At 37.3% G+C, this 27,449-nt stretch overlaps 4 protein-coding genes across 6 annotated transcripts; 3 read left to right on the top strand and 1 right to left on the bottom strand.

Annotated features, from left to right (window-relative positions):
- The first annotated feature begins 547 nt into the window (after window positions 1-547).
- On the top strand, window positions 548-6,082 carry yipf1 (Yip1 domain family, member 1). 2 transcript variants are annotated; one of them, XM_055058414.1, is made up of 10 exons: window positions 548-637; window positions 883-990; window positions 1,274-1,431; window positions 1,546-1,626; window positions 1,737-1,824; window positions 1,953-2,069; window positions 2,146-2,312; window positions 2,914-3,096; window positions 4,313-4,420; window positions 4,643-6,082. In XM_055058414.1, the coding sequence occupies exons 2-9, from the start codon at window positions 957-959 to the stop codon at window positions 4,394-4,396; spliced, it is 912 nt and encodes a 303-aa protein (XP_054914389.1). In that variant the 5' UTR covers window positions 548-637; window positions 883-956; the 3' UTR covers window positions 4,397-4,420; window positions 4,643-6,082. The 2 variants fall into 2 exon arrangements, with proteins under 2 accessions (XP_054914389.1, XP_054914388.1); XM_055058413.1 differs by lacking the exon at window positions 548-637 and adding an exon at window positions 714-772.
- A 27-nt stretch (window positions 6,083-6,109) lies between these two features.
- On the top strand, window positions 6,110-8,039 carry zgc:113691 (uncharacterized protein LOC503529 homolog). The gene has a single exon (XM_055058415.1). It carries the CDS (start codon window positions 6,832-6,834, stop codon window positions 7,543-7,545), a length of 714 nt encoding a protein of 237 aa, XP_054914390.1. The 5' UTR covers window positions 6,110-6,831; the 3' UTR covers window positions 7,546-8,039.
- A 789-nt stretch (window positions 8,040-8,828) lies between these two features.
- ndc1 (NDC1 transmembrane nucleoporin) lies at window positions 8,829-17,630 on the top strand. 2 transcript variants are annotated; one of them, XM_055058224.1, is made up of 18 exons: window positions 8,829-8,978; window positions 10,005-10,125; window positions 10,225-10,326; window positions 10,675-10,849; window positions 10,937-11,063; window positions 11,525-11,633; window positions 11,784-11,835; window positions 11,939-12,071; window positions 12,408-12,500; window positions 12,578-12,659; window positions 12,774-12,935; window positions 13,013-13,273; window positions 13,405-13,517; window positions 14,382-14,432; window positions 15,717-15,780; window positions 15,875-15,975; window positions 16,734-16,894; window positions 17,003-17,630. In XM_055058224.1, the coding sequence occupies exons 1-18, from the start codon at window positions 8,940-8,942 to the stop codon at window positions 17,064-17,066; spliced, it is 2,010 nt and encodes a 669-aa protein (XP_054914199.1). In that variant the 5' UTR covers window positions 8,829-8,939; the 3' UTR covers window positions 17,067-17,630. The 2 variants fall into 2 exon arrangements, with proteins under 2 accessions (XP_054914199.1, XP_054914200.1); XM_055058225.1 differs by lacking the exon at window positions 14,382-14,432.
- Window positions 17,631-18,172: 542 nt separating this feature from the next.
- On the bottom strand, window positions 18,173-26,826 carry dcaf8 (DDB1 and CUL4 associated factor 8). Its single transcript, XM_055058223.1, has 13 exons — window positions 26,565-26,826; window positions 26,075-26,141; window positions 25,869-25,964; window positions 24,656-25,308; window positions 23,967-24,107; window positions 23,779-23,873; window positions 23,363-23,473; window positions 23,092-23,222; window positions 22,244-22,351; window positions 21,722-21,852; window positions 21,440-21,559; window positions 20,972-21,088; window positions 18,173-20,123 (listed from the first exon to the last, which is right to left on the bottom strand). The coding sequence occupies exons 2-13, from the start codon at window positions 26,109-26,111 to the stop codon at window positions 20,016-20,018; spliced, it is 1,848 nt and encodes a 615-aa protein (XP_054914198.1). The 5' UTR covers window positions 26,112-26,141; window positions 26,565-26,826; the 3' UTR covers window positions 18,173-20,015.
- Window positions 26,827-27,449: the final 623 nt, after the last annotated feature.

Below are 27,449 nucleotides of genomic sequence, written 5' to 3'. Positions count from 1 at the left end.
ACCGGCCTGTGGTGTAATTCGACAAATTTAACCCTTATAGCTTTCAAATGCCTTTACTTAAAAAAATAAGTAAATAAAAATAAATACGTTCTCTCATTTAACATTGTGCCTTGTAAATACTGTATAAGTTATTAATTAAACTTATACATTAATTCCATTAAAGTTTCTGTAACCAATGTACATCTATATTAGATGTACATTTTATACATTTAATAGATGTACATTGTATAGATTTATTCTGGAAATTAGTCTTCCAACAAATTTTGTATCGTTTTCCAAGCCTATTTGCCACCCACAATATGGCCGACTCTGTGACCTGCACTACAACGCACCAGCCATTTCTTTCAAACTTCACAGTAAGAGTCAACTAATAGCACACCTTCTATAGATCTGGATATATGGCAAAAACACACCTCAGTTTACATTACCCTTTTGTAATGAAATATTTTACAGTTATTATCATTTTTATTTTACCATGTCCGCTGAATACATAGCCAAATTCATGTATCTAAACTCTTATTTTGAAAATATCTCTCAACAGGAATGACTCATGTTTACCTCGTTGGCATATCCTGCTTCGGGTTTCCCTAGCTATTAACGATGACATAATTTTTACGAATTTTTTACACTGAATTTGGTAAGCATGGGCTTAAGAAAGTCGACACCTACATACTGTATTTCACAGTCACAATAGTGATAGGAGTTTTTTTTTTTAGGGGGGTGGGGGGGGTTATTGGTAAACGGAAGTTTACCAGTCGAAGTTGGTTCCTAAGTAAGCTAGCTTCCCAAGTTATTTTGTACCTATAGTTTTAAAAATGCTTTTAACCTGGAGTCAACAGATGTAAAACGTAAACAGCCGTTTTCTGTTTTTTTCATTCACAGCTTTTAGGATTAATTTGTTGCCTCGTTGCCACCCTGCCAGCAGATTCTCAACAAACATTTCTATTGAAAAGGGAATGGCGTCGAAAAATGATCCATTTCAATTTCAAGGTGAACGTTCTCCTGAACTCTGTCTTTTAAATAGATATAACACATTACTACGCAGGTGTTTACTTTTACATAGACTAGATAACTAAATTCATAATAATTTTTTGTCAAAATAAATAAAGATTTAAAGAGCTACCCACAATTTTTCATGACATTTTGTATGTCAGTGTGCATATTGATTTTCATGAATGAAGAGCTGCAAAATGTGCAAACTTTAGTAGGTACATACTTTCCTGAAAGAACAAACATGTTGATCTAGATGCTTAATATCTGTCCATTCTAACAGAATTTGATGAAGCCGGGAGTCTTCTGGAATCTAACAGAGATGCAATCACCATTAGCATTGAGGATGAGGATTTAAAATCCAAGAGGCAAAGAAGTGCTGTTGGTTTTGCTCAAGATGTTGATGATGAAGAACCACTCATCAATGAGGACAGAGAAGAGGTCAGACCATGACTCTCTTAATTGAAAGTTATTTTCTTCTTGAAATGTGTATAAATCAGATATTTAGATAATAACTCTCTTGTTTTTTTTTTGTTTGTTTTTTTTTAATTCAAGCTTTTGTCTGGGAAAAAGAAAAATGCTCCTTTCTGGACTTTTGAATACTACCAGAAATTCTTTGACATTGAAACCCATCATGTGAGTCATTTTGTTTTGTCCCTGTCTGAGTTTATATCATATTAATTGCTTCGGAGCAAATGTATCTCAAACCTGGTTGAAATCTGACATGTTTTTAACTCTTACTTTAGGTGAAGGAGAGGATCCTTGGCTCACTGGTGCCGTGGCCTGGAAAAAACTTCATTCAAGTTCACCTTCGTAAAAACCCAGATCTTTATGGTTAGTTCTGATTTAGTTTGCACAGTTGTTGTCACATATTATTTGTGGTGACAGGCTGTTTTATTTCCTTTTACTATTCATCGATGTAAATAATGATGCTCTAAATATAAATATGTTTGTGTTTGTAGGACCATTTTGGATTTGCACCACTCTTGTGTTTGCCATTGCTATCAGTGGAAACCTATCTACTTTCTTGCGATACTTTGGCAATTCAAACTATAAATATACAGCAGAGTTTGGAAAAGGTGAGTTCAGTTCGACTGATGCTAAACATGCTTGATAAATGTCCCGTTCACCTCTTGCACCGTATGTGTTTTCCAGTGAGCATAGCTGCCACAGCCATCTTCGGCTATGCATGGCTTGTGCCCCTTGGTCTCTGGGGTTTGCTGCTGTGGAGGAATAATAAAATCTTGAACCTGGTCTCATACTCGTTTATGGAGATTGTCTGTGTCTACGGATATTCACTGGCAGTTTACATTCCAGCTGTGGTAAGTCCTATAAATATGTTAATTATGCTACTGACATTGTTCTGCAACAAATTGAGCCTTGTAATACTTTAGTGAACCATATTATTTAAAAAAATGATTACTGTCTATATAATGTTTTGCAAAAGTTTTCTCAAGCTTCATCTCACATTTCAACAATAAACCTCAAGAGATTGAGGTGGCAAATTTACACAAAGTTTTAATAATAGTTCTTCTATTTTCAGCAACAGCTTCTTTCTTGGATTTTGATCTGTTTACTAGCTTGACCATTCTAACACATCAACATGCTCAAATCAATTGAATAGAGATAAACCTCCCTGATGGTTTGAAAAGGGCTTTTTTTCTAAATGTTTCTCAAATATAAGCCCAAATTACTGCTTGCTTTGAAGGGTTGTGGATGTTTTTGTAAGGCTCTATAGCTGCATATGTTTTAAACAGAATGCAGAAGGAATGAGAAGGTTAAGGGTGAATATTTAGAAGCTGCATTGTTAATAACAGACTTGTAGTCATTAGAAAATTAATACTTTTCATTGATGCCCTGACAGCTTTTGAGGAAATATATTTCTTTATATCATAACTCTGACAACGGTTGTTTCAATAACAGGTTCTGTGGATTCCACACGTTGAGTGGCTGAGGTGGCTCTCCATCGTGGTGGCGCTCTGCCTGTCCAGCTCAGTACTGGTGATGACGTTCTGGCCTGCACTCAGAGACGACCATCCCAAAGTCATCATAGCGACTGTACTAGGCATTGTGCTGCTGAACGGGCTGCTGGCTGTAGGCTGTAAGGTAATAATGCTGGCTTCTGATCCTGGATATGTGAGCAAACAAATATGATCTAAGGTTGTTATCTTGATCTGGCTCTCTGCCTTCACAGCATTTCTAATTTAGTTCATTCTTTATAAGCAGTCCATGTTGGTGTAGATAACAAGGATTGCATAAGTCTCAATTGTTCTCAATGATCTCAGCATAACCCATCTTTGACCCTGCTTGTTGTGTCAGTCACCTACAAAGCTGTGCCATATTTCCCAGCTCCGACTTGTGTGATTCTGGGAAATAAATGTACTTGGTAGTGTCAGGTTGTTCTTCTCTTGTCAATGGAAACTTTGACCATGCTTGCTAACTGCTGGGACAATGGGCTGTTTGATGACTTCTTAATGTGAATACTGTCAGGTCTGCAGCCATATCCAATGTCTTGTAACATCCATGTAATTGCTCTACAAAGTACAGGAACCCAATGTCTGAAGAGGTAATAAGATAATAGGTCTGTAAGACTCTTTTCTCTATTAGTTCATATTTTCCTTGCACCTAAATTATAGTCTCACATTTATTGTTGTGTTAACTAATGGATTCAGTTGATTTTCTTGACATCTTTTAGCATTCAGCTTTCGACAGATAATTGCAAAAGGTAGTTAGCCTGTCTAGTGAGAGATTTTCTCCTTTTTTCCGTGATGCATTTAAAACACCTTTGTTTGTATCACTTTATTCAGCGCTGTGTCTGACACAGGTGATCACATTATTCTAAAAGTGATGCCTGGTACTGTGCTAAAATGGTTCAGAACATATATGACAGACTTTGTCATATGTTAATTAAAAATCTAAAAGAACAAGAATCACATGTGAGGTTCCTCAAGACTTAATTTTCGGGTCACTTTTATTCTCTGTGCTACCAGGACTCAAGCTGAACAAGAATAGGCAACATTTAGGTTTTCTCTGAAAACTTTGGGTGTCTAGAAACTGTAGACTCATTTAAAGAAGGTTTGAAAACCTTATTGTTCAGTGCATATTTCCCATTGAAGAATACCTCATCAGTTTGTTTTTAACATTTCTTACTTTTTAGGTTTATATTATAATTTTGATATATTTTCTTCTTAAATTATGCTTTAATGTTTTTTTTTTAATTTCTTGATTTAATGTCTAATTGCTTCACACCTTTCCTTGGTTTTCACATACAGCTCTGTAAGTTATTTTGTGTATGATAAACTTGCCTTACCTTTGCCTACAGATGTACTTCTTCAGCGAACCAAAGCTCGGACCAGCACATGTCAGTACCTCTACAGCAAAGATTACCAATGGAACGTTGTCTTGAAGGACCTGCATTCATTGAGTGAAGGTAAACAACAGAGCTAAACAAGCTTATTTCTTAACTATGTTTACTTTAACATTGATGTCACAATTACTTTTTTGTTATCAACTGCAGGCCTATATTAATAGCACCTATTTTTTATTTGGGTAAAGGTTCAAGTGTCTCTTTTTGATCTACTTGAGTCAAAAACCAGTCCACAAACTTTTGTCTTCCCTAAAATGTGCATTATACTGTATTTTTAAATTACAGGTTCTCCAGTTGCATTATTAGAGAGACTCAAGTTCCTGCTTTGATGAAGTCATGGGTGGACTGGATTTCACCGGTACCTCAGCGCTTCCGGATTAAGGCCTTAAAAGCTGACTTGTAACTTCGGTGCAGGGTCATGACCTCTGAAAATGAAAACTGTTCTCCAGTATGTTACTTCTAAAGGGATGGCTTCTAAACTTACTTAAGTTAATTTGGGTGTAGTATTACACAGCACACACAATGTTATTGTGGTGGTGATGTTGTTTCCAGCTTTATAGCACTAATGTTAAAATGTAAAAGAAAAAAATGGTTGGTGATTTCAGGATCAGTGGTATTTCATTGATCTATTTTTTTTTAAAGTTTTATAGTTGTTTCATATATACCCTCTGAAGGTAAAGGTGTTGTATTTTCTTAATATTAAGTGCCTTTAACTATTGCCAAAGGCTGGCAAGATGTCATAGTAATGTTTGTAAATATTCTATAAATAATTTGTTGTCACGGAAAATTATAGTAAAATCTATTAAAATCCATGTTTATTTGTGTATTCAATGTTAATGTAGAGGCAAAAACTTTTATGATTTGAGAGTAGAAGGGATGATGGTGGCGACAGTGGTAGGAGTTTGCCCGGCAATCGGCAATCCCCACTTCACTTGCACCTTTTCACACTTCACCCACCTTGCCTTGTGGTGGTCAGAAGGGTCCGGTGGCACTGGTGCATGGCAGCCTCGCTATGAAAAAAGGTAGATATTTCCCAGCAATGTGTGTTTCTTTTTTAATAATAAGACACGAAGTGCAAGATTTGCTTGGTTTTTGCAGTTGGGAAAGAATGTTCTTGCAATATCACAGTGTGAATGGGTTTATTGTCCCATTGCATACAGGGCAATTCTGGAGGAAAACCTGACGGCGGTTATGTAAAACTTAAGAATTAAATCCACCTTCCAGTCAGGCAACAACAATAAACATACAGCCAGCGATACGATTAAAATGATTGAAGCATATTAATAATCTTGACTCATTCCAATGGCCGTATAGAAATTGTTGTTTGGATTCCCTGAACATTCAATTTGACAGATGTTGGACTGCCTGGCAATAGTGGTAGGAGTTTGAAATTCCTACCGGTTTGATCCCTGCTCCACTGCCTTTGTTATTATGTTCTTGGGCAAAAAACCTTCTTCTACCTTTTCTGTTGGTGGGGGTCAGAAGGGCCGATGCCACAATACACCAGCCTCACTTCTATCTGACTAGGGAGGCAGTGGCTACAATACAGTTGCTTACCATCATCAGTGTGTGAATGGGAATGACTAGATCTCATTTAAAGTGTCATGTAAGTCCAATGTCATTTCATTTTACCTTTCTACTTCAAAATATGCTCTACTTTGTATGGATACTTAAAATCTATTGAGGGTTATGTGACAAAATGTATAAAGGTTCACTGAAGAAGAACTGAAGAGTCTCATTGAAATGTCAACATTTGCAATTACTGAACTCTGCGATTTTGATGCACTTTAAGGATTCTAGACTTGAGAACCTTAAGTCACCCCAGCTGTCATCAGGTAGCAATGTGACCCTTCTAACAGTGTTAGAAGTTGCCTGTCCACTTCTACTGTTGGATATTTTAAATATTTAAAGATGAGATTGTAACCAATAGGTATAGATTCAACATTTACAAGAACGTGTCTGACTTTAAAAGCGAACGCAGGTCTTTAGTCGTCATCTAGCATCTGACTCATCCATCTTAGCTGTTGCATGGAGGCTAAACCGATAAAATCTACTGTGACAGTTTGAATGACCTGCGGTGGAAAATCTTGAGCCCTGCAATGGACCACATCTAGGCACACAGCATAGTTCTATTACAGGGAAGAGATTGTCATTAAGACTTTGCCCATTGTTTACACTGTTTAACAAGGGCCAACGTTTTTAGATTAATTAACAAAATAGGGAAAAAAAATTGGGTCACTTGACACGGTGTCAAAGGGATGGTGGCACCATAATTAATGGTCATTCTAGCCTCAGCTTTGAGTTACACTGGAGCCTACTTGTCTAACTGATAACCCTCTTAGACGAATGTCACCTACCTGAGTCGCAGACATGCTTGTGGATTCATTAACACCCTACTAAAGGACTCTGTTTATCCCTAAAGATATGCAGTAAAATTTTTTCCTCAGTTCTTGATTTGGAAACTTCTCCACAGGATGGCTTCTGCAAGTGGCAAAACTGAAAAAGCCTCAAAATTTGAGATGCTGAAACTTTTGGAGAACTGCCGGAAGGAAAGAGATGATGCTTTACAACGGGAAAGTGCTCTCAGGGAAAAACTCAGGCAGAATGAGACAAGGTTGCGTTCAACCGAGGGCCTGAAACAAAAACTGAAGATCTTGACTATGGACAACAAAGAACTTAGAAAGCAAGTGAAGGCTCTTCGAACTGAGATCGGACTGGAGAGAAGCCCCAACTTTGCAGGGAAGACCACCAAAGATATAGTCAATGATTTTGAAGAAAAGGAGCGTGAGTGCAACTCCTTAATAGACAAGACCGGGAAACTTAGAGTGACCATTGATGACTTGACGGCAGAGCTGTCCAATGTGACCACCTCCAAGATGCTCTTAGAGGACCAAGTGCAGTCATTACAGCAAAATCTCAAGGATATGACAAATAATCAGCGGCGTCTGCTGAAGCTGTGGGACGACAAGAAGACCCAGAGGGAGCAGCTCGCTCTTCCTGCAATTGTTCAGAAACCCTTCACCCACAAAGAAGTTCAAACTGACATGTCCATAAGCTCACAACAGAAGCTCCCACCCAATGCTTTTGAGACCAAGCAGATTAGACAAGATGGAGACAAGGACAATTTACCTTCCTTTGGTAATGGCTTTCATTATAGCAGAAAGAGTTCTGTGCACAATGAAACATAATGACTTCAGTTCTGGCAGTTCATGCAAGAATGGTGACAGTGACACTAAAGTGAATGAGTCAATGATTTTTTTTTCTGAATTGCTATGCTTGATACATATCTGTAACCAAGAGGCAAATCCTATAAACTCAAATATGACACGTCAGTTGAAACTGAGCTGGACTTGTTTTTGTTGTTGTTGTTGTTTTTTTTTTTATAAGTTGTTTCTGTGTTGTCTTTTCTTATGTTGACTTTTATGGTGTAAATAATAGAATATTTTTAGTACACTGTGCAATGAAATTCCATAATGGAATTTCATATCTATAATATTAACATATTATAGATATGATAATACCTGTTGAGAAGCCAGTGGACACACTGGGACAGTTTGTAGACAGAGGAGACCATCTGAATATGATATTCTATGTATAGATGACTTACACTATTATATAACTGTATGTCTATATATTACGTATATAGATATAGCACATAAAATAGAAAGCCAATTTATTAGACTGCAAGAATGTAACTTTATTAATTTTGAATATTGATGGCATTATAAACATTTATGATTTTGAACATATTCTAATTTAATACATGCATATTTCATTGACATAGAAAATAATCTAAAAGTGCATTTATTTCAGACCATTACATACAGACTGATATTTTTCAAGTGTTTATTTAACTGATGCCTGGGTGTGTCATTTTTACCTTGACTATGCAGGTAATAACATGACAGTGAAAAGCATGTCTATATCAAAATAATTTTGTTGGTCTTATTTTATATTCCAGGATATTTTTATGAGCTATAAACCGTGATCATAAAAATTACCATAAGTAAACAGTGTGTTGAATCTATATTAGAAATGAATTTCACTTTTTGAAAAGAATTACTAAAATAAATCTTTTCAATTAAATGTTATGTACTGTTGTACTTTATCAAGCTAGTCTTGCCGAAGCTTGAAGTTGCACCGAGGACGATTATGGGAACCAAAAGAGACATTTTTTGCGGATCTATCCAAACGATTCTGATCCCAGAAAGTTAGGAATTCCCATTGAGCCTTTATTTTCGTGTTGATTTGTCTTGATGCCTTGAGTTGAGTTTTATTAATTAATTTATTTATCCATGTTATTTTATTTTCTGTGGACTAAAACTAAAACCATTTCAACAATTATTTAAGTGTCTCATTACGTGTTCCCAACTCAGCACTACATTTATGTAGAAAAATATATTTGAAATAAAATATTTAACAGGCAGTAAAACGGGCAACTTTTAATCGGGGTCCTTCAGAGGCATCTTGAATGCATGTGGCGCGATGTAGAAGATGTGGATACCGGAGGCTAAAATAATTTGACAGCCCGAGAGCTGAAGACAACCTTATCGCAGAGTGGAGTAATTTTCAAACAAGCATCATGTTTCCTTCAGAAACAAGCTGCTGGTTTATCCACAAGGTGAGTTCTTTTTGATAACAGTTCACTTATAGAGCTACAAAACTGGATCTCTTAGCTAAGAGGCTAACCTCTACCCCATTTGTTTATGCTAGCTTCTTCGAGTTCATTTTTATGACTTACTGTTTTTAACTTAATTTTGAGTTAACTTAATTTATGTGAATCTAATAAATAAATAAAAAAGCAGGATAAATACTTTATGAATTATTTTAATGAAATGCAAAAGTTGGGAGATAAAAAGTTTGTGAATGTAATGTTAGCATTGTCATATTGTACGAATATTTCCATTTGTACTAGCGGACATTGGCAAAGACTTATTATATATTTACTAGTGACTTTCTCGGTTTGGCAAATATAAGATATATATTTTTTAAAAAGTCAGCCACAAAATAAAACAGTCTAATTTCGCGAATTGGAGCTTTTCCAGATAGATTTCAGAAGGTGCTATGTAGGTTGTAAGTTTTTGATGATGCTTATCTGTACAACACACAATCAGCAGGGCTCCTCTAACTGTAGACTTTAAACAGCACCTTTATAGCAAGCAGAGCATTTGAAAACTAATTGAGAAGTTGGGTAAATTTGTCATAAAATGATTTTCCCATTCAGTAATGGGTGGTAGGTTGATTTATAATAGAGAACCTTCATTGTTCAGTGTGGAAATTCAGGTTGAGCAGCAGCAAAGTGGCAAGTCAAAGCATTCAGATTTACACAAAAATAAAAAAATATTAGAAACAGAACTGATAATAACATAATATAAAGTGAGAGTAAATTTACAGCATAAGAAAGAAACTGTGGAGTTATTGAAAATGGCATAAAAATAGACAAAAATGTATATGCATCTTTGTACATAAAAAACAGAATATTTACAAGAAGTGGAAGAAACCTAACAGCAGGGATGCTAATTAGAGAATAAATATGGCAAGCTAATATTTATTTTGCTTATAAATGCTTGAGGAAATTATCAGCTAAGTTTTGTAGCATAAATGTTTTCATTTTGTTGGTGTATTACTACTTGCCTTTTCTGTTCAGGTTATTTGGTGGAGAGCTGCTGCCAGCATTGCCTGGTCTGTCCTGTTGTTGCCGCCCACCACGGCAGTTTTTGTGTTTCTCAGCAAGTTCAGTTTTCTTCACCCCATTCAGACTATTTCAGGTCAGTCGCCATGCTGGTTGTGCCCTTTGACCTGTTTATCTGACCCAGTTGAAAGTGTGCTTTAAACAACAACAACAAAAACTTTTCCTTTGATACCAGAATGCCTGTCTCTGCTGATGAGTTCCTGTTTGATTTTCTCCTTCATCCTGCTTGGTGGAGTGGTCATCATGGTTGGATTCTTGAATTTAGAGTACTATACAGGTGAGTGACAGAGAGCAATAATATTGTTTTTGTTTTTGTTTTTTTTTTTTTTTTGGTAATTGGGACTTAGGTTTTTTGAGGCTTGGTTTTAAGAGAACATAAAAAACTTCTTTGCATTTTAAATGCCATTTTTATGTTTGGATATTGCCTGTTTTGACTGAAAATACACTGTAAAAACATGTTTTTTTTTTGTTTTTTTTTGCAATTTCTGTCATTTTTTCCATTACTGGATCATTTAAGTGCAATTAAAGAACTATGTTAAAATAATTATCACTTCATTATTTTCAGTTTTTTGCCAGCGGATTCTGTCCAATTGTTGACATATCTTGTATTTCTCTGTATCTTTAGTTATCCCGACTATTGCCTGCTCTAAAATTGCATTGCTGGGCCAGCTGCTTCACCCTCGCCAGTTTATCAACTCCCTTGCCCACTGCCTGATGGGAGTGATTGTCGGTTGGTGTTGTGCAGTCACTGTTGGTAACAGATATGAGACACTCGGGTGCCCGTGTAAAAGTAGCGATGGGTAAGTCGATGCCAGGCCAAATTCAGTTTTAGTTTTCAGTACTTTTCTCTAATTTTAATTGTTTTGGTGTCTTTTCATCCTCGGCAGTGTTCCTCAGATGGGGCTCAATGAGTACCACCTCGTCTTTCTGCTGGCTGGAGCATTTGTTGGTTTCTCTCACAGCCTCCTGGGAGTCATCCATAACATAAATTATGTCTCCTTTCATCCCGTTCAGGTCAGGGACACGAGTGCCGCTTAACTATGCTGTTCAGTTTTCATACACAAATCATTAACGTGAATCTGATCTTATTTATTGCCTTTAATAGTTCATTTGAAGCTTTTTGCTTAAAGCAAATAATGATGGCGTAATAAACAACTGAATTATTTTTTTCTTTTTTCTTTTGTGAATTGTTCCCAACAGGTTACTGGAGTTGAAGATATTTTCTTCTTGGCACAAGAGGCAGAACTCTTTTTAGCAAAAGAAAAGCTCTATATTTAATTTAGATTTATGCCCAAAGTTCTTGTTTACAAAACTTGTTTAACTTGTTTGTATATGAAGAAAATACGAAAGATTTAAAATTATGAGTGTAGACCTCTTACCTGATTTATAGCCTTAACTCAAATAGCCAATAATAATCCCAAGCTAAACTGGTTCCTACTTCGATACTAACAGTCCACCTGTTACTTTTTCCTCAGCAATACAAATATCTCCACTTCAAAGGGTCCCTGCCCTTAGTGCTGAAGTGCAGCGCCGTTCAAGCATTTTACTCTATCAGGAACTTCACTGTTGCTTATTTCTTTCTGGGTGAGTCACTTGTTTCTTAAAGAATTTTTAAAAAGTCATCTTAACCATATAGTTTAGTTTTTTACTGTTATTCATTGCACATGATCACAATTGTTAACAGTTTTTTTATTTTTTTGTTTTGCATATTTTGATGTAAAATGTTTTTTTCAGGTTATATACCAAAAACATGGATCTGCAAAACTCTGAATCTTCATTTGGACAGGTATATGTTTCATACATACGTTCCATAAATGTTTTGAGCCTTCAGAGCATTGTGCGGAGTTTAATTAGCATTGTTCTGTTTGAATCTCCCTTTTCTCCTCCAGCTCTGTCCATCGTCTGGACAGCATAACTGGATTTGTGGACCTGTCCCTCCTCTACCACCTGTGGATCAGCGCCACCTTCCTCCTCTTCACCTGGTACATCACATTGCTGCTTTTTAGGATCTTTGTCACAGAGGTATGTGAATGAAATACTTTTTTCCAAGTCAAACCAAGTAGAACTGACTTTATATTTGTTTGCAATGTTTTGTTCTGACTATTACATGGCACTATGTGATATAATAGACTTGGCTTTGACCCAGTTGTCTTGGCTCGCTCCCTCCGTGTAAAATACAAATGCATGCCATACATTTCAGTTATTAATAAATAATTCAATAATTACTAAATAAATAAATCTCAGTAAATCAGAGAAAAGTTTGTGCTTGTGAAGTGTCAATGTTGAAAAATTCAAGTGGTATCAATATTTTGCAAGACATGTGAAAACTTTGTGGATATATTTGTATATTTTTTGCAGGTGTACAGTTTTCCCGTGCAACCAACTTTTACTGAAGGTTCCCACCAGTGTCTTCCCAGAGTTCTCACTGACCAACAACCAATGATCTTGAAGGTATAAAAATCAGCTTGCAGGTTGTTGCACAGTCATATTTTTTATTGTCTGTTTTCTGACTCTAGTCTTCTTGTTAGTTCCTAGCCCTGCAGGACTTGGCTCTGCTGTCCAAACATTCTCCATCCAGACGCGGTGAAGTCTTCAGTCTCAGCCAACCAGGTCTGTCATGTTTTCCACATGCAGAATAATTCCTTATGATATTTGGTTCTTTTATTTAAGTGCATATCGATATCCAGTTTGGCTTTCAGCAGTATTTTTTTCTGCCTTTTCCAGGTGGACATCCTCATAACTGGAACGCAGTCAGTAGAGAGTGTCTGGCTCTGCTGGCTGATCTGACGCAGAGACTTGTGGCTTATCATGAAACTGTAGCAACCAATGGGAGGGCCAAATCTCTGTCCAGTGGCAGTGAAAGGAAGACTTCATCTGACACATCATGTAAGTTGCTCACAAGCGTTTGATAAAGGTGAAGCCTTTCAGATCACTAAATTTAATATTTTTTCTTTACCTTATAGTTACCTCTGGTACAGAAGACCTGGTTAGTCCAAGACCAACTTTCCTAACCAAGACTCCCGCTTCGGTTTTTGCTCGCTCTTTTGCTGGAGGTCCACACAGCCCTCTGACGGCACCGTTCACGCCGGACCTGGACAGCCCCTTTTCCTCCCCCACCTTGCGGCGGCTCACTGGTCCGGTGGATCAATTCTCGCCGTGGCACGGCTCGGTGCAGAGCCCACACATCATGAGGCGGGCGCCCAAACTCTGGTCCACCTCTGCAGGTTAGAGGAGGGTTAAACGAAGGCCACACTCTACTTTTTAATCTCTTAATGTTGAGCAGCAAAGCAAGCCAAACTTACATCAAATGACTTACTGTTTTTAACTTAAGTGATGAGAATATTTGTCTTTCCAGAGTCACAGGTCAGCAGCAGCCCACCACGCTCTCCAGCCTCAATTCCCAGTCCCAAACAGGAACCCACCAAACCAAGTTTTCTGGCCCAGTTCCTTCAAAACAGAAAAGAACAGGTACTAAAATGTTACAGTGCTAAGTTTGTTACAGTGCCTTTCAAAAATATTCACCTAATTTATTTGATCAGATTTGTATGTGTTAGACCAACACAAAGTCTGAATTAAAGGAGAACCGTGTTTCCATTGTCACGTCAACTACAACCAGTTAAAACCACCAAAAATTAACATAAGCAACACTTAATCAGACAATACATAATTATTAACTTCAACAACCTGATTAACCATTAATATTCCTAAATAAAAAAAATGTTTCCTGAAAATTAGTTTAAATATGTTGTTTTTGCTTAAAATATTCTTGAAATATCTTTTAGAGAATATAAAAGAAGAACTTAGATTTGGATTAAACTTCAGTGAAATTACATTGTTGCATCAAACTGAGTCTTTTTGCTCTTTCATTAAAGTGAGAATTATTCTGTGCTTTATTACCAGCCGGGTTGTTAATGGGATGATTCTCTTATTTATTTTTTTATTATTATAACTTTTCTATAGTGTCTTTTACATAAGATCCCAATTAAAACACATTGAAGTTTTAAACAATCAAGGGTTGTGAATACTTTAACAAGGCATTGTATGAGTCTGTCCAGCTCTACACTTCAGATTTAAGGCTTTCTTCACTCAAATTCATTACAGAGATCATAACTATAAAATAATTTCATGAGTTTTCTGAATTAGTAAAAGTGTTGACACCAAATATACAAACACCACATTCAGTAACGAGTTTGAAAAATCATGTTTGGTTTTTATTTTTACTGAAAATATGCCTTCACATTAAAAAAATGGTCTTATTTGATTGTGATCACTTGATTGAAGCTCTTTTGCTGTTTGAAATCAAAAATTTCTGCACTTAATTGTTTCTCACAGGTTAAAAATTTCATGGCAAAGCGGGTGCTGATAATGTATTTGTTTAACAAGGTAAGAATGTGTGAAGCATGTGCATGAACACCGATGGGCGGCTGCATGCTCTTATCTGACATCACAGATCTTCATTTGTTTCTAACAAATCACTAATCTACCTTCTGGTTCTGGGCCTAATCTTGCCAGCATTACTAATGTAGCTCTTTTCCATCTAGCTGTTACACTGAGCCTGGCTAATTATCTTGAAAGCTTGGATTAAGGAGTCATGTAACACATGCTTTGAAACTCTTGCTTGATGATGAAACCTGTTATTTGTGCTTATCAATTATTGACAAAACTTTGCTTTTCTAATTACGCCGGGACTTTTGTAGCACCAGATATCTGTCAACATCACACAATTGGTGGTACTTTGTCTCCTGAGATTTATGCTTCTTCCTCTAATTACTGCAGCATGTAATGTAGCCCATGGACATGTGTCCAACTAACAACTCTTGAATTTACAGCTGTGAACATTTAAAAGAAACTCAACTAAGTCTTAGGTTCTCTAGTGACTTTTGCGCTGCTGAAATACAATGTGCATAAAATATTTAAATGTTTTAACATATGCAGTTTGTCATATTTTGAACCAAAGAACCCCAAATTATGCTTGGAAGAATCGGACATATTTCCATACAGGTACATCTTAATAGATTAGAATTTATCAAAAAGTATATTTCATTTAACATTTACCCTTAAAAGGTAAGTAATTTGAACCTAGAAGTGTCTATTTTAGAAACTAAAGTTAAATTTCTCTGAAAATTATCATGCATTAAACAAAAAGAATGTTTTATTTTTCTGCTTTTAATGCTGCGTTGTGGACTACACAGTGTTGAGAGAATGTTGTAAAAGTTAGCTAAAATGTTATTTCTTGGAGAATGCCACTTGAGATTTATTTATTTTGTTTTTTTTAACTTGCAAGTACTGATGGAAAAACTGGCTTAAAGACTATTCAGTTATTGAAAACTGCAGTTTTGAAACCATAATGTTTTAAACTGTGCTACCTGCCCATGCAGCATCCATACAGGTGTTTAAAACTTAGCCCTTTAATGACAGAAATGACACTGCAAAATGAAATTAACACTTAAAACAATTCACTTTTTAGCGATAATCTCATTTATTGGGACGCACCTGTAGTCTTCAGAGAATCTTCCAAAACATAACGATAAGACTTACCTAATTTTCAAAATCATAATCGAAAACACTTGAATTTCCACCAGAGCTGATCTGTGAAGCCGTATGGGTCTCATTAGTCGGTGTTGTGTCTTAAAGACAACGCTCACTGACTGATGTTTTGTTCTGCAGCTTCCAGAAGCCTCCAGTCAGGCCCTCTTCGCCGACAGCCAGGCTCACATCTGGGCGTTAGAAGGTAGGACAACATGTCTGTGTTTCCATCTCGATCAGATGGAACTCATTAGTCCAGCATGTCATGTTCATCGTTTTCTCCTGCATCCACCCTGCAGCGCTGTCATACCTGGTTCAGGCCTCTTTCACAGAGGACCAGTTTGGGGTTGTTCAGACTACATTACCCAGCATTCTCAGCTCCATGCTGCACTTACAAGAGGTAAGTTGACATGGTTTAATGTGCTTCATTATAAGGTAAATTCACTGGATGTTGGAAATTCATGGAAAGAATTCTTGATGCTAAATATTGGTCAGGCTCAATACTTTGTAATCAGACAGGCTTTTTTGTTTCACCTCAGCTCAACTACACAGGAGATTGTCATTTATTAGTACATGAGGTATTTGAAGGTTTGAAAAGATATAAATATTTGCAGACATGACTGTTTAAACTTTTGGCCTATGTCCCATATGATTTGTGTGGTGAAGAAAGCAGCAGAGTTATGGTTTTCTTAGTGGCATCCATTATATTTAGTTCACTGGAAGTGTGTATCCAGCTTAATGATGGTGTTGGACTCAGACAAATTATTTATGTTGATTCATTTCTAATTTTTGATATAAAGATCAGATCCCAGATGAGACAACAGCTTTCAATAATTAAAATGTTTAGGATTAGTAAGAAGTAACTCAATTCATCTCTTCCTATACTTGAAGCCCAACTATATGATTGTTTTTACTAAATACTCGGTGTGATCCAGTCATGTTTCTGTTCCAATTTATCCAAAAAAAGGTCAAACAAAAAGGTTTGTTTTATCTTTGCATTAATATGGATATTCATGTTACTTTAAGTAGAAATTTTAAGCTAACTTTCTTGACTATATCACTGTTTCAATGAAAAGTCAACAGATTCTTTCATAGAAGCCAGATTGCAGCTTCACATGTTACACAGACTAACATTTGTTGTTGCCTTTTCACTTCTAGGCTGTCGATCGACACTTTAAGCTGCCTCATGCTTCCAGTAAGCCGGTCAGGTCCGCCAACAGCATGGAGGACTTTACCTACAAAACACTGCGCTTTGCTCTCAGAGCCACGCTCAAGACTGCCATTTACAGGATAACCACCACCTTTGGAAGTCATTTAAAGTAAGCTGTGCTTGATTTAAAACAAAAAAATAAATAATACAAATGCAGTAATAGATGAATTTGTCCTCCTGCACACTCTGATGAAATCATTTTTATTCTACATTTCAGCGCTGTCCAGATGTCTGCAGAGCACCGAAAAAGACTGCAGCAGTTTCTGGAGTTTAAAGAATAAGACTGCTCTGGTTTCTGCTGCTAATGTTTGTTGTTGTGGGGATTTTTGCTTGTTTGAACACTGACTTAAAAGAAGTCAGTGAAAGCCTGATAGTGCCTCCTGGAGTATTTTCTCAGCAAAAAATACAGACTGTATTGGACATTTGAGCCCGACTCCTACATGCAGGAGGACAACAAAAACCTTTGTACACTCAGGTCCTTCAACTAAAGGATTGTTTGTGAAGAAAAAAAAAGATTGTTTTTGAACCCTGTCTTTGCCAAAGTTCTTTCTGTGTTCATCTCAGTAACCCCCTTCCTAATGACAGAACCTGTTTTGAAATTAAATGTCTAGTTGTCTCAAACCTGTTGAGTTCTGATTTTGGAATTTCCTTCCAGCTTTTTTACATCTTCTCAGTTAAAACAGATCAGATCTCTGGGGTCATACATGTTTAATGTGTGTTTGTGTATCAGGATTTTTTGCTAGATGAGGATGTCCTGTTGGATTACATGCAGCTCTTTGAGTGAATGTTTTCCAATGCTCTTATGAGTTTGATTTTCCACTCTTGAATAAAAAAAGAAAAACTAAGATTTGTGATGAAATTAATTTTGAAATCTCAAAATGAAAACATACATACCTTCTTCCCTCAGGGTCTGATTCTAGAGAGAAACAAATATGATGTTCACCCATGCGATATTATATTTTAGATGTAAAAACAGGCTATTTCAATTAAGAACTTTAACATTGCTGAAAAGTTTTCTCTCAATTACTGGCATCTTCAGATTTCAAAGCCTTCAGATGAAAATCCCATGTTTTCTCCAATATCTCAAATCTGTAATTAGTCTTAGAACTTTTGTCATCCATAATTTGTACTGTATTATGTCTGATTCTCTTAGCCACACTTCAAAATGGGAAAAACAGGAGAACATGCCTTTCAAGTTAAATCTTAAGAAATTGAATGAAAAAAGGTGACAAAAAAAATCACTGGTGTAAAAACTTCAAATTTCTAACATGAAAAGAACCTAAATCTGAATTTATTTTAAGGAATATATTTATCAACGTACATTTGCACCAGTACAGACCACTTTTGTTCTGGGACCAGAGCAATGACAGACCACTAAATGACAACATCAAGAGCATCATCTTTTTCTTTATTGCACAAATTGTACATATTTCCAAATAAACCAGTAGAATGCAATATGAGGCAGTGGTGGGAAAAATAGTTTAATCAAAGCCTTTTCTTTTATATGTATGCAAGATGTCAAAAAAATAGCACATGGGAAAATCTGGATAGAACTTTTCAAAGTTATGGAACAATTATCTGAACAAGAAGAATCAAAGTTGTAATACTTGTAATGACAGCGGTCAAGAAACGGGGAAAGAAAAATGAACACATCAACGTTTTCTCCCGTGGATTTTAAAAGTATTTTTTCCTCATACAGTATAGAATATAAATCTCTGCATCAATACCAATCAAATGTTTTGACTTTTTTTTGTCTCCTTTTTTCTGAAGTCAAACAGCATTTGCTGAAGTTTTTTGTTTCCTTTTTTTCTTTTTTGTATTTTACAGTTCTAATATATATTTATATATATGTACATATAAATTCAACTAACTACGGTTCTCATAGAAAATGAGAAAAGCTCGACTTTATCGCTCTCACACAGCAACTGACTGGTAAGCAGACTGACCCAGCCGCTCCCTCCGTCCTCATCTTTCAGCCAGTGTTGACAGCGCAGACAGGACTTATGTGCTGAATGCAAAACCAAAAGCCCTCCAACCTGGGTCAAGTCTTCTTTTCAAGACTTCAGTTTAGACTTTCTTGCCAAAAGCTTGAGGGATTCAACTGCTTCAACTCAAAACCTGTTCTTTACAGTCACGGCAAGAAAGGATAAGGTGTGAATGAACCACTGAAATAACTGCAACCTAGATTATTCCCTTCTTTCTTCACTCATAGGCAGTGTTTACATTTTGACCGATCCAGGTTGGGTCTGGCGTTTAAAAAAAAAAAAAAAAAAAAAAAAAAAGGGAAAATGCAATCACATAATCCCCCTGAGAGGTTAAATTCACCTCCGATTTGTCGTATTTATCAAGAGGTGAGTTGAAGCTTTCCTGTCATAGATGAGTTTCAATTTGGAGAGAGAGGGAGGAAGAAGAAAACGAAGGAAACGACCTCTTCTCGGTCAAGAATCACGCAAGTGCAAAATATCCCATCTCAAAAGGGACAAAGAAAAAATTAAACTCCGCTGCTGCGTTTCCTATGACAAATTCAAGATGATAGCTCCTCCCCCATCATCAAGCTCACTAATTCGTCCCTGATTCAAAGTGCAACCAGCAGTGACGAAAAGAACAGGAAAGCACAAAGATAATTATGTAAAAAAGAAAACTACCGCCTCAAGCTGCTCCAAATTAAAAACAAACAAGCAATTATGAGACCGGGGTTAAAGCGGAGCTCGCCCCTACGCAGTCTAAATCTTAAAGGGAATCACATTTAGGGGATAGTTGAAGGTGTATGCCTGCATCCTTTCCTTTCCTTTCTGCTGAACTCTTTCTCGAGAGCAGGAGTCGTTTAACCCAGATTGAGGTTATGGGTCTGCTGGTGACGTAAAGCTCACTGCACATCGCCCGCCTTTCGCCACATACAACTTTCCGAGTCACCGGCACGTAGAGAAACAGGGGGGCCTCCGAGTGGTTCAGAAGGTCCTAAGCGCTCACTAAGCCTCTGTGCACAAATTCCCACTAAAGAAACAGGATTGTGGAAGTGTTGCAATCTACAGTCGGCGTGTGCACACATCGTCGTCGCTCTGCTTCAACAGTATAGTACGTTAAGGTAAATGTGTCTGCTTGGTTGCGTTTGTATGCGTCTGTGGCTCGTGCCAGTGTGTCGATAGTGCTTGCCTATGTGCATCGATTCAAGGGCAATAAATTGTGAGTATCAGTTTATGTATGTGGGTGTACGTCTGTTTGTCCGGGGCTCAGGACGACATGCACTGGACGTGGTCCGGACCGCCGTCCTCTTCGTCAGAGGAGTCAGGAGAGCTCCAGGACTCGTCGGTGTCTGCGTCTGCTCCCTCACGGCGAGCCTGCGTTGAAACAGGATCACTGTTGCTGAAGACAATGCTGCCGCCGCTAAACATTAGGCTTTAAATCCATTTTGTAGAACCAGTGCTTTTTCTGACAGAAAAGTGGGACGTTGTCCAGCACAGATCTCGCTGTTAGGGTCCCCACTTTGATCCTACATCCTTATTTGACTGCAGTTTATTTGAATAAACTTCAGGTTTTGTTTTTTTTGACATTTGTTTTGACATGTTTTAGCAGTTAGGGCTCAAAACAACGTAAAATGTGAACCAAGGCAACCAGAATTATCTATTATCAATTTAATGTCGGATTTCCATTTTTCTCCAAAAACAAATGCCATTTTAATTTAAATTTATGAGGAATCAATAAATTTTTGATTAAGATCTGTGCCCCCAAAATTTAATTTTTTGATTAACAGTTACTTTAATCTAAATGAGAAATATAAGACCAAATTTGTTAATTTGATCTTTTTGACCATCCATCCATCTAAATCATTAAATCTTTGTTTACATTCACTTTCATACTTTGGAATAAATTGAAGAGGTCATATTAAAAAAGAAACAGCTTTTAAGGAAAGTTACTGCGTTTCGAAAATCGTTGAAAAATAACTGATTTTTTTTGGAGCAGTAGCCAAAATTAATTCACCTTGTAAACCAGTATTTTTTGTGTTCAAAGTATTTTTTTAACATTAGTTTTTAAAATTTCAAACTGAAATGTTGCATTCTGAGGGAATATTGGTAATTTATGTAGTTTAAAGCACCTTTGTTTTATGCAATTAGTTCATGCCAATATTCCAAACTGAAAAATAGATAATCCAATTAAATCTTTGAAACCACAGGATTATTTGACTCACCCTTGGAGGTCGTCTGTTTCTCATGTGTCTCATCAGGAACCACAGCAGCTGGGTGTCATACTGGTCGCCATGACGCACGCTGTCTTCATCGCGCTCCCTCTTGTTTTTCTTCATCACCTTTCAGAACACAAGAAGCGATCGGTAAAATATGAAGATGAACATCACAATTTCTTGGACTGTAAAAGTGTATGAACAATATCAGCCTTTAAGCAATTAGGAAATGAATTGGGTTTAAAATAATCTGACAAAAAAATGTTACCAAATAAAGGTGTAAGAACTCACTCAAAGCATTTTGTACCCTATTAAATAAAACCCTTCTGAAATTTTCCATAATTGAGGCTCTTAGTTTTAGGATTTTATTGTGAAAATCAGATAGAAACTTACCAAACCCAATCAATCAGTATTTATCATATAAAACCTGTGCACCAAAATCAATTTTTAAGAAATGGGATTGAGCAGGAGTCATACCTCTTTCAGACCCTTGAGTCCAGTGGGGTTTTCAGCAGTGGGTGCCCACAGTTTGATATCATGGTCCAACCCACTGGTCGCCATTCCTGGCAGGTGAGGGTGCGGCTCCAGACAATTCACCTGGAGTTACCAGACAATCACTGAACATCACAAACCCTGAACTTAAAAGTGAAAGTGAACGGAACAAAAATCTGTTTAGCTTTACACAAACTGACTCCTTGAAGTTGAAGCTACAAGTTTAACCAACTAATGTAATATTTTAAAGTTTATTTTAAAACTCACCACTCCTCCTCTGTCTCCCTCCATGAACTGCACGATGCGAGCAGAGTTTTTGTCCCACAGGTAAATATGACCACAGTCACTGCCGCTGACCACAAACTCACTGCAGGGACCGTAGAAGTTCACACCCTTCACTGTGAAACAGAAGAGACGCAGAGTCAGTGTGAGAGCTGGAGGGAAACTCAAAATGGCTGCTTCGTTTTACAAACCAAAGAATCTGAGGAGTAGAGAGACGTATGATCCATCCACACAGATTTAAATTTCTTTAGAACTTATAAACAAAACCTCATTATGGCATGAGTAAAATGACAAAAATTAGTTTAAGTTTATTTTCACTAAACTTTAAAATGGCAAGCTATGAATAATCAATAATAAATTCCAAAACAGCAGAGTGCTGCTGTTAGTGTAACAATTAGGTATAGTGTGTTCACTCTTAAGTTTTTCCAATCATTATTGAGACTAACATCATCTGTTTCCAGTCAGATGATTCCTTGTTCTGCCGCTTTATTGGCAAAAAATAAATACCTGTGGCATTATTACGGTGCCCCTTGTATCTCCTGCGATAGTCTGCCCCGTCACTGTGGTTGGAGTCAAATAGGTAGATGTCTTCATCGTTGTAACTTGCCAGGAGTTCTAAAACGTCAAAAAGTAATTTAAATATTGCAACACTTTATATGTGTTAAAATTCAGAACTTTTCTGGGCTTGAATTAATCATTTATTTCCATTTTAAAATATAAAAGTTCACAAAGAAATTATGACATATATTTTTGCAGAGGTCTTCAATTTGTGTCACTTCAGTCCTTTAAAATAAAAAAATAAAAAACTAAAAGAGAGGAAGGACAAAATCAAGCACAGAAGACGTAAAGGACAGAAGGAAGGAGGACAGAAAGGAGAAAAGAATGACAAATGTAAGCTGAGGTAGGACACAAGCATAAACTGGAGGAAGAACAGACACAAGAAAAGACAAATGATACAAGAGAAGGATGGAGGAAAGAGAAGGGTGGAAGAAAAGAATATTGAGAAAAGATAAACAAAGACAAAACAAGATGGAAAATTGAAATGAATAAATAAGTTACTTTTTTCACACTACCCAAATCTAGATATTAAAATTTTCTATATTTTCTGTTAATTTTAGTCTACTGTATATTTGCTTGAGATAATTAAACCTTTAACTATTGTTCAAAGCTCATCCAAATAACTGATTCATTTATGCAGCTGATGCCAAATCTAATGTTAGCGTCCCTCTGCACAGACAAACACATAGTAAATCTTTTATTGAGAGACACAACAGGTCAGACTGCTGTAGTCAGACAGACATATTGGTACATTAAACTGACAGGAAGCCAAAAGATGAAAAATGGTTGAGTTCTACCTGTGCCATCATGACTGTACACAAGACAGGTTATGTTGGTTTTAGACTCGCTGGAGACCAGATGTGAAGGACAAAACTTTTTCAGAACGCCGTTGTTGTCATTTTCATCAATCTTCCTCTGATCATAAATTCTAATAAGAAAAAAAAAAAACAGCAGAAAATAAAAACAAAGAAGAAAAAACATGTAAAAAAACAAAGTCACATTAAATTCAGAGGTCTTCTAATAAATCAGGCAGGATAAAGAATGCAGGAGCCAGAGCACAACTCATACCTTATATACTGATCCCTCCCACCAACTGCAAACTGGTGTGTCTTTGCAGGATTGACAAAGATGGTATACAGTCCCACTTTTTTATCGCCCTCCTTTACAACCACCAGTTTACTGCCAAACAAGAGATAAGGAGACAAAGAGGAAACATGTCAGCTCCAGCAATATAACATGCAAACAAAGCACAGTTGGAAATCCTAAATATACCTAAATTCATTAACCTTTTATGGCAGTGGCTTACTCACTCACACAGAACATTACTTAACACCAGGTGTGATGTTAAATAAACATGAATCATGCAACATATTTACAAGAGAGATTTGTGAAGCATGTGATGCCCAAGATAATTTTAAGAAGCAGTTTTTGTTCTTTTCTTGCTTTAACACGTTTCATTCCAACCCCAAACGAATAGAACTTACTTGGCAGGACGATCCAGGCGCAGGTCGATACCAAACACCACGGCGTCCTCTCCAGCTGACAGAAACGAACAAGGCGAGTCCGGCTCCAGGGCCAGCTGACGGCACGATAAAAACAAAAGTGAAAAGGCATAAGAGTCACAGAAGTCTTTCACTTTCTGGTTTACAACAGCCTTTGTCAGCATGCCCACCTTGTGTGCTGCTCCTTTATGCTGTGCTACCCGCTTTGTGTTCTTGCAGCGCTGCGTGGCCGAGAGCTCAGCGACTCTGATCTGACCGTCACGAGCACACATCGCCAAGGTGGAGTCTCCGCTGTGAGGCAGGAACTTTGCCTATTAGAACCCAAGAGCAAGAAGAAAACCCATATCAGTCACATACAGATTATGATTTTACTTTAATCATTTGTATTTACTTCAGTAACTTTTAAAATTGTTTTATGATATTATTCCGTATTTTAACCAGAAAATGTCCTTTGGTTTGTGACCTAAATACCATCAGTGCTAAACAATTTGTAATTGTTCTTTTGTTGTTTTTTTACTAACCACAACCATTGCAAAAATTTACAAGGTTCTTACATTTGTTTCATCTCATAGTTTAAACCAGATTTTTGAAAGAGCTTGAGAAATGTTTACTGAAGATATTTCTGCAGTTGCTAGGCATTGAATATGAAGCTACATCAACAAGAAAAACTGTAAAGAGGATGGATGGACAAAATGAGAGAGAATGCATGAATGGCACAAAAGTGGATAGATATGTGGACAAATAGAGACAATGGGTGAATGATGGATGGGCAAACAGTGGTTGAACATGTCTACATATTCAGCCACTGATAAATTTTAAACAACCCAAGAATGAACTGACTCTCGTCCCCACACCTCACCTGAAACACATTACTCTTATGCCCGCTGTCAAACTCCAGTTCTGCCCGGCGGATGGCCCAGTCCCAGATCACCACCCGCAGGTCGTCGCTGCCTGACGCCAGACGCGTCCCAGAGGGGTTGAAGTGCAACGTGTTGACGCAGCCAGTGTGGCGCTCCAAGCGTCCCTGGAGCTCCAGCCTCTGCACGAGGCCGCGGGCTCCACACACACGCCGAACAAACTGGTGTGAGTTCCTGCCGATCTCTCTGGAGCGAAGAGAGGGCACCGCCTGCCACGTCGGCCCACAGAGGTCATGGAGCTCGGCGCCCAGCCATGTCTCCATGGCCTCATCGTCATCATCGTCGTCATCATCCTCCTCCTCCTCCTTTGGCTCATCATCGTCGTCGTCGTCGTCTGAGCTGGAGGAGTGATTAGTGCCCCCTCCAGGTCGGATTCTCTTTCTAGGGGCCCGTTTTCCTCGATCCTTCTCTTTGCCCCTCTCTAGTCTCCCACCCTCACTCTCCCTCTCTCCGTCCTCCGTGAAAGAAAACAGTCCACTACCGTCCATGCTGTCCGTGTCTTCCTCCTCCTCCTCGCCTTCTCTGCTTGCAGCTGTCTCTCCTTCTGCCTCTGGTATGCCTTTGACTCCAGACGCTTCTACTGTTTCTTTGGGAGCTGTGGAAACAGGAAAAGGCCAATATGTCAAGGCAACGCAGTCTCTGTGGCAGATTCAAGAAGATTCAGTTAATTTTTTCTTTCCCTCTGTGACCTTTAGCATCCTATGGATATTCATACTTCTGTAGGTTTGTGCCTTCATGTAAAACTTGTGATGATCAAGTCCTGAACGGCTATCTCTACACTCACGACTGTTCTGCAGCGATACTCCATCAACCAGAAAATGTCACTTTCATGTACAGATTGAATTCCTGAGACTTGGAATTAAATTGTCAATATAGCAATATTATGATTTTTGAATGGCTATAGTGCAGTGTTAATATTTTGAAACATATGGGATCAATCTAATATATTTCCAAAATTCCTACTTTAATTACAAAAGGAAAAAAAAGCTGACTAGCATTGGATTAAGCACACATGTGCAAAATGGTTTGTTTGGAAGTAGTAACAGACAAAATGGGAACAAGAGGGAACAAAATGGTGAAGTAAACTGACTTGGAGCACACTGTGGCTCCTAACATTTTCAAGGAAACAGAAAAAGAATACAAAATCAGCTTTACCGTCTTCAGAAGAAGATTGTGTCTGACTGTCTTTACTTCCAGAGGCGTCCCTGTCCTTGTGCTGCTCTTCTCCGGGCTGTTTTTCTTCTGAACCACCTGATAAACACAAGCATTTTTTTTTCTGATAAGCTCGCAAGTCCAATAGGCACAAAAACATATGTGGCTATGATTAAGTCTACAAAACTGTGCATTATTATATACTCCACCATTAAGCACAGGGGATTTTCCGTCAGCTTCAGCCATTCTGTCTCCTGCGTCGTTTTGAGGTAGAAACTGTAAGATATCAAGCAAGAAAGGAGCATTAAATATGTTTGCTGACCAAACATGAAGATAAAGTAAGAAAAGAAAGCGAAAACAACCAGAAATTAAATCATCTCCGTCGCAGATTAGCCTTATAACTTTAAAACTTACTATCAGGCTACTTTTACCAGGTCTACAATGCTGCAGCTAATATAACACAACTGACTTCCCAGCTAGCCGACACAAAGGCCCAACCAAAGCCGTGTTTGCTTTGTGGTGTCAGTCTTCTGCGACTGTTCCTCAACCTGACACTCGTTTCATCGAAAGTAAAAGCTACATAGTATGTGTAAGACGAACAAACATTGAAGCTAAGACAAGGCATTCAAGTCGTACTCAACAAGCTAGCTGTCAAAATGCGGGTACTTTAAATTGCTAACTTAGCATTGCTAGCGTTACCTCTACTCGTAGGCCCGACGAGGCGCACTTCTTAGTTTAGTCCTAATCTTTATTGCAGATTTGTTTTCTCCACCTCGCTACTTGGCAAACGAGCTAAGTGCCCTGAGTAGGAGTTCTCTGACGGCAAATACACGACATTAGGAGGGCCTGCATTTAGCTGCCTCTTGCTAAAAAAGAAAAAAAGTCAAACAACAATACGAGCTAGCTGCGTTCACACAAGGTTGTCTTCTGCTCTGTTTATGTTTTGACGATCCAGCTTCTTTTTTTTTTTTCTTGCACAGCTCCATTTCCGGTGTCGTACGTGCCTCTTCTATTTATAATTTTTTCAAAACCGGAAGTTTTACATAAAAAAATAGTAACCATTATCATCAACATTATTATTATTATTATTATTTATTATTATTATTAATAGTAGTAGTAGTAGTAGTAGTATTTACTGTACTGGGTTTTCTGTCTGCATTTATTTTTAATATCTGAATTATGATTATAATAGTGGAGGTGTATCCTATCACAGCCAGTTAGAAAAGCTAATAAATTGTACTCCAGAGAATAGGGACAAAACAGGTCTTATGAATGAAGCACGAAATTTGAATAAAATATACACAAAATATATGTTAAAAAAATATCTGACCAAACTAACCTGGGCCATATGAGCATAACAATATATGTTTTCCTGGTATTTGCTGACTATTTTTTATTTTAAACATTGTAGTAGGTGAATGGTATCTTTAAAATCCCTTGTCCTGGAGCAAAACTCAATACATTATAATAGTTTAAAACAATTAAAGGAATACTAAGATAATATATTATGGCAATTAAGTATAATAATTCAAATAAATAATTATAATTATATCAATAAATTAAATTAAAAAGAATTTTTATATA

The sequence above is a fragment of the Poeciliopsis prolifica genome, unplaced genomic scaffold, assembly GCF_027474105.1.
Source record: "Poeciliopsis prolifica strain line A6 unplaced genomic scaffold, Auburn_PproV2 SCAFFOLD050, whole genome shotgun sequence".
NCBI lineage: Eukaryota > Metazoa > Chordata > Actinopteri > Cyprinodontiformes > Poeciliidae > Poeciliopsis > Poeciliopsis prolifica.
The sequence above is the reverse complement of the archived record's forward strand: the minus strand, read 5'-3'. Positions and strand labels throughout refer to the sequence as shown.

What these genes read in the sequence shown, in the direction of transcription:
- yipf1 (XM_055058414.1), top strand. Translation starts at nt 957, where the DNA reads ATGGCGTCGAAAAATGATCCATTTCAATTTCAAG. An exon ending in TGATCCATTTCAATTTCAAG is followed by an intron (nt 991 to 1,273) that starts GTGAACGTTCTC and finishes CCATTCTAACAG; the next exon opens with AATTTGATGAAGCCGGGAGT. An exon ending in CAGTTTACATTCCAGCTGTG is followed by an intron (nt 2,313 to 2,913) that starts GTAAGTCCTATA and finishes TTTCAATAACAG; the next exon opens with GTTCTGTGGATTCCACACGT.
- zgc:113691 (XM_055058415.1), top strand. Translation starts at nt 6,832, where the DNA reads ATGGCTTCTGCAAGTGGCAAAACTGAAAAAGCCTCAAAATTTGAGATG.
- ndc1 (XM_055058224.1), top strand. Translation starts at nt 8,940, where the DNA reads ATGTTTCCTTCAGAAACAAGCTGCTGGTTTATCCACAAG. An exon ending in TCTCCTTTCATCCCGTTCAG is followed by an intron (nt 11,064 to 11,524) that starts GTCAGGGACACG and finishes CTTTTTCCTCAG; the next exon opens with CAATACAAATATCTCCACTT. An exon ending in TCACATCTGGGCGTTAGAAG is followed by an intron (nt 15,781 to 15,874) that starts GTAGGACAACAT and finishes TCCACCCTGCAG; the next exon opens with CGCTGTCATACCTGGTTCAG.
- dcaf8 (XM_055058223.1), bottom strand. Translation starts at nt 26,111, where the DNA reads ATGGCTGAAGCTGACGGAAAATCCCCTGTGCTTAATG. An exon ending in AAAATCCCCTGTGCTTAATG is followed by an intron (nt 25,965 to 26,074) that starts GTGGAGTATATA and finishes TGTGTTTATCAG; the next exon opens with GTGGTTCAGAAGAAAAACAG. An exon ending in ATAAGAGTAATGTGTTTCAG is followed by an intron (nt 24,108 to 24,655) that starts GTGAGGTGTGGG and finishes GGGTTCTAATAG; the next exon opens with GCAAAGTTCCTGCCTCACAG.